Raw genomic sequence first — 6,000 nt, forward strand, 5'->3', positions numbered from 1 at the left:
ACAATAATAGAAAAAAGCAATATTAACTTAAAATGTACATGCATAAAAATTGATACATATAAAATATATATTCAATATTATAATATATATTACTAATATACATGTATATATTAAGTATAACATAAAATTTAGATGAAAGCAATAAAGATTTATAAAAGAAAAAAATTTTTTTTTGTGGAGTACTTAAGCTTAATCCTCATTGATTCAATATTTTAATAAAGCAGTGTTGGCTATTTGCAATAGCACTATGTTGTGGGCTAAAATTCTAGATATTGTAGATGTTAACGAATCTTATGTTAAATTTGTTTACGAAATCTGCCTTTCGTTTATGTAATATACGAAAGAAACACTAAACTAAAGCATTTATAACTCGATTTAATATATTTATGAATTACAATATTATGTTAAACAAAATTTGAAAAAATTAAAAAAAAACTAATTTGTCAAATATATTTTTCTTATTATTACATATTTATGTACATGGTTATTTATGTACGTTTTGAAAAATTATGAATCGTCAGTTGCTTAATATTAAATTAAGATCTCTTATTCGGTGCTTTAGCAGCAATATCCCGGAAATATGTAAAAAAGATTTTAAAAAATGCTGTGTCGGTGCATGTGTTCGAATTCATTTTCACTTTAAGGAAACCGATATGGTGGCTTATGATTCCGATTTACATTCATTTCAATCAGAAAACGAAAATGAATCGAATAAAGTGCAAACATGTGATCAAGAAGTAATTACTTGCATGAAAGATTATAAAAACGAAAATCCGGACTTTATAGCATTGCGACTCAATTTAATATTAGAAGAGCAGTTTAATTCACTGGAATCTGAAAAGTTTAATTTGGAAGCTATTAATATAGATGGTAAAATTTCATTATCAAAAATATTAAATGATAACATATTCATTTACAACGGTATAACAACCTGCAATATTAAATGCAATAAAAAAATGTGATTGTGAAAAAAATTAAATACATGTAATTCCAAACAATTTAATTTATAAATATCAGAAGTTTTCCTACTTCTATTACAATAAATTTAATTTTTAGCGTTGTCATTTAATTTATACTGGAATCGCCAAATCTTTTACAACTGCTGACAGAATGTCTGGTGTCTTGAAGCACCAATTTGTAATATTTTTACTGACTTTACACCATACTTCCCCATGTTTAGGCTCTGCAGCTACGCATCTTTCAATAACGTCGTTTTGTTGTTGCTCAGTACCATGCAATAATTCAAACTTATAAAAGTATGCCCATGAATCTCCTAAATCTGGATCGATTTTCACCTAAAATTAAGAACGTTCATAAATAGTTTTGCTTCATTATTTCATCTATAATTACTGATCGATTAAACCATTCTCGACATTTTTGCATTTTATGTTCTGTCCAAAACAATTTGGACACTGCCAACAAAACATGGGGATCATGCTCACATTTCTTTAATGCATCAACAGATTTACTCTTTCGTTGTGGTTTTGATTCCATAAATATCGCGTCGGCCCACAATTCACCAGAATTGGGACATTCTTGAAGGGCACGTGCCATCATTGTATTAGCAATTTCTTTGAAACCTCCACGTATTTCTAATCGAATGGCTTCCAACCATAATTGCGAGTTTTTAGGATTTTTTAATCTAGCACGCTCTAGAATAGAACGGGCTTTAGTCAATGTTCCTTTTCGTTCTTCTAAACGTGAAGAAAGGATCCATAAGGGTATAGAAGTAGAACACTTTTTAAGTCCGGTATTATATGTGTCTGCCGCATCTTCTAATAAATTTTCCTGTTCTTCAATTTGTCCTTTCATCATCCACAATTTTGCGAAATCTGGAAATACCTTTACAGCTTCATCCAAAAGTTTCCGAGCATCAGTCAAGTTATTCAGTGCCCATTCTAAACGAGCTGATTTCATCATAACTCTTGGCGTTGGGGCCGACGCTCTAGCTTTGGCCAGTAAACGTCTAGCTCTTTCATATTCAGCATTTTCACTTTCCAACTTTACAGCAGCCAACCAAATATCTTCTGAGTTGGGATTAGCCTGAAAGGCTAAAGATAAAATACCTCTAGCAGCTGGTACATCTCCTGCTAACCATTTAGATTTAGCACCCATTAGCCAAAGAATTTCAGATTTTGGACAATGCGCAACAGCTCTTTGAAGAAGAGCCTCCAAGCTTTCTCTAGTACCATGATTTTTTTCAAAATATGCCGCTCGAAGCCAAATACTTTTTTTGGACGGAAATTCTTGCAAAGCATATGCATAAACAGCTCTGGCACATTCAAAAGCATTTTCTTTCGCACACTAAAAATTAAATAAATAAATCCAAATAATTTGATTTTTATCAAACAACAGAGAAACAAAATATCTTACAAATTCGGCATCATCAATCCATGTCTGCTTACGATCTTCCTCTTCAACTCCTATACTAATAACTGCCCTTATAATTGCTTGACAACAATGTACAGCTTCCGATTTTTCTGCTTCAATAGCTTCTTGAAACCAATGTTCTCTGTTAATCTCGACCCCATTTGCAGTTAAAGAGGTTAATGCTCTGTCAATAATTTTTTCTACCATATGGATGTTTCCATGAGCTTCTTCCAGTTTTGCTGCCGTTGTCCAGATTTGACGATCAGTGGGAATATTTTCACGAGCTTTATTTAAAACTTTTCTAGCGTTTTCATATGTTTCTAACCTAGCCAACGCTAACCATAACTCTACGCTTGTATTACAACATTCAACAGCACGAGAAAGTAAAATCCGTGCATCGTCCGGATTTTCTAATTCAACAGCAGCTTTCCACAATCGCACTGAATTCGGGATATGTTCCAAAGCTTTTCGATAAACTCTTCTTTTTGCTTTGATTTCACTTTCCAAATCAGCTGCTTTAATCCAAATACGAACTGAAGTCGGTATATGTCTTGCAGCTTGTGCAATTACAGCTTTCGCTGTGTCAGGGGGTTGTAAACGTGCTGCCTCAAGCCATAAGTCCTCACTTAATGGATTCATTTCGCATCCTCTCATAATTAAATTTCTTGCCATTTGCACTTTGCCAGTGACTTCTTCTAAACGAGCGCTCGCTATCCAGGCAGGTGGATGATTGGGATTGGTTTCACGTACGCTTTTTAAAAGTAAACGAGCCTTCTTGATATCATTGATATCACCCCCATATGTAGGAATCATTGATTGTAAATCTGTTAAATAACCTTTTGGGTCTACAACTGTTTGTCCAGTGACAGAATCAGAAACTTGTGAAAGTTTTACATTCATCAAAGTATTTCTTGCTTGTCCAATTTTTCTCAAATCTAAATCACCCGTAGGTGTTAACATTCCAGGTGTTGCAACCCCTGGAATCATTGAAGCAATGCCAGATCTGGGATCTATATTAGTCGTAGTTTCTCCTCCTAAATTTCTAGATAGAACACTGTCCGGAAGAGGTGTAAACTTTTCAGCCCTGGGATTTCTTTGTTTTCTATTTCTACTATCTCCAACTTCTGGAATGTTTGCCCATTCTTCGGCAGTGACATTTGACAAAGATCTTTTTAAATCTGAAAATTGCTGCTGAATTTTCGGTCTTTCTTGGCGATACCTTTCTAAATCTTCCTTCATTCGCTTTTCACGATATTCTTTTCGTTTTTCATCCATCCGTTTATCAATTGATTCGTAAATAGCATCAGCTTCTTCATCGTCTTTATCATATGGATCTTTCGAAAATAAAGAACCACTGTAGCCGCTAAACTCATCATAATTAGAATCATTTAAATCTTCATCATCTTCCTCTTCTTCTTCTTTCTTTTTTCTTTTTGCAGCAGGTGGTGCATGTCTATCGTCTGAAACATCATTTGCATCACGAGCTGGACCAATATCAGAACGCGTCGTAAAACCAGTGGCTCTATTATTAAGTACAAAAAGTTAAACGTTTAAAATCGTTAATAATTACAATAATATTAACTTACCCACGACCGACTCCAGCTACATATCCCAAGGGAGCTGGAATTCCTAGAAAGTTTTTCTTATTTCTATTGGCTATTACAGCTGCAGTAACATTTGTGGCCATTTTTATTTATTTATTTTTAATTAATTTAAAAGAATACTCTTATTTTGTTTTCACTTTTGTTTATTTATTTTTGAAGTTATGCTTTGTCTTTGCGATAACAAATGTCAACGTCAAAAACATGTGTTATTTTCCTTTTAATAATATTATGAGAGAACTAACGATTGTGAATTGTTTCGTTTATGGAAGACTCTTTCAAGGGTTGAGTCAAATTTAAAATTTTAGTTCAAATAACTTTATATGTTTTTGTATAACTTAGTACATATACTAACTTAAATATTTTTCAAAAATCTACTTTGTACAATTTCTTTGCCTTTAAAATAAAAATATTATTAATATGCAGTTGAGTAATACTTAAAATTTGTAAAAAATTTTATTGACTTAGATTGTCGGTGTATATTACACCAATTTCAGTAGTAATTTGCCATTAAGCATTTTAAAAATCTAGTATGTATATTAAAAAAATTCTTTTATAAAAAGATTGTCGAATATTAATGTGTCATTAATCATTTAAAATTGAATGGCTTGCATGGAGTAGCAATGCAAACTTAGAAGACCATCTGTCAAATAATGATAGTAATAAAATAAGCTAATTGCACCCATCTAAATACATTATATTAAATAAGGAACATATTCAATTTTTCAAATGGTATATGTAACACCATGAAATAAACCATATAAGCCCTAGCTATGCTTTTTGTATCCCCGATATTTGACTATTTGTGAAGCACTCATTTGAAAATGTAAGAGATTTGAAATTTGCCAGAGATGCATATTTTTGCTACACGCAAATCATGTATCTAATAGACTCAATAAAATCCTAACCAATATCAAAGAATTCTTTTTAAATACGTTTATTGATTGTAAAAATGTTAAAGTTCCAAGCTTAGGATAAACTTAATATAAAATAGTCGAATAATCAATTTTGGTAAAGACCAAAATCAACTTTTTTACTTATTTTTGCTTTAATATTAGCCTTATAATGATTTACATTTATATTTACTTTTTTGGAAGTTTGATTTTTGACGGAAAGACAATATGTCTTCAATCATGTTTAATTTTCTAAAAAGCCTTACATATTATAATCTATTATTATCTACTATAGCTATATGTAAGTAACTCAAATATTTTGTATATTGAGAGAGCACAGCAAAGAAATAGAATACATAATAACCCTACGGGAGTATTTGTGTGAACTCTTGAGTTCTGAAATTGTAAAACTTATTATCCATATCACATATGTCAAATACTTAACCTGTTGCTCTTATAAAAATTTGACATTTTATTACTTTTTGTGTTGTCAAAATTTTTAATAAAATATCAAAATATGTACATTTAGTGTTAGTTGAATCGTGGTTTAAGTTAATTATACTTGATTATACTTAAAGTGTTTTAGGAGTGCGGGAATTTTTAAGCAGTGCTTTTATACATTAAATTTTTTAACTCAATTTTAAATAAGATAGGAAACATTTTTGTTTTATTTTTCCAAAATCTACATTAAAATTTTATAATAAGAGTTATTTTATATATAACTAGATAATTTAATTAAAAGGTATGTATACAAAATGGATCAAGTTATTTCTTTTTTTTAAATATTACAACAGGTATAATTAAAAATGGATTAAGACGAAATTTGCAATAATCGAATTTAAAAAAATTACGTCATATCAAAATTTACTTAGTTAATATGCTTAGTACATGTTTTAAATATTTGAGCCAGACTATTCCAAATACGAGAGCTATTATTTGAATTATATGGGAACATTTTGTTCAACTTTCGATTTGGTTGGTTAAATCACATATGTGTATATGTATGTGATTTACCTATTTATTTACCCTAAACGAATAGGTTCTCTAAAGTAAGTTACAAATGTTAACATAAAAATATATTTGGGTGCTAAGATGTCAAGGTTAAGGATGTAAATTAGATTGGTGTCATTAAATAC

The 6,000-nt window shown here is 30.6% G+C and overlaps 1 protein-coding gene across 1 annotated transcript; it reads right to left on the minus strand.

The window, feature by feature from the left end:
* Positions 1 to 962: 962 nt before the first annotated feature.
* Positions 963 to 4,157, minus strand: LOC129605327 (pre-mRNA-processing factor 6). The gene is made up of 4 exons (XM_055515011.1): positions 3,957 to 4,157; positions 2,374 to 3,892; positions 1,351 to 2,304; positions 963 to 1,295 (listed from the first exon to the last, which is right to left on the minus strand). Exons 1-4 carry the CDS (start codon positions 4,055 to 4,057, stop codon positions 1,071 to 1,073), a joined length of 2,799 nt encoding a protein of 932 aa, XP_055370986.1. The 5' UTR covers positions 4,058 to 4,157; the 3' UTR covers positions 963 to 1,070.
* Positions 4,158 to 6,000: the final 1,843 nt, after the last annotated feature.

Source organism: Condylostylus longicornis, unplaced genomic scaffold (genome assembly GCF_029603195.1).
Source record: "Condylostylus longicornis isolate FDR11 unplaced genomic scaffold, ASM2960319v2 ptg000013l, whole genome shotgun sequence".
NCBI lineage: Eukaryota > Metazoa > Arthropoda > Insecta > Diptera > Dolichopodidae > Condylostylus > Condylostylus longicornis.

Bases quoted from the DNA above. Each gene is read 5' to 3' on its own strand.
- LOC129605327 (XM_055515011.1), bottom strand. From the start codon at position 4,057: ATGGCCACAAATGTTACTGCAGCTGTAATAGCCAATAGAAATAAGAAA. The intron at 3,893-3,956 runs GTAAGTTAATAT...ACTTAATAATAG, and splicing joins GTAGCTGGAGTCGGTCGTGG to AGCCACTGGTTTTACGACGC. The intron at 2,305-2,373 runs GTAAGATATTTT...TTTAATTTTTAG, and splicing joins GGATTGATGATGCCGAATTT to TGTGCGAAAGAAAATGCTTT.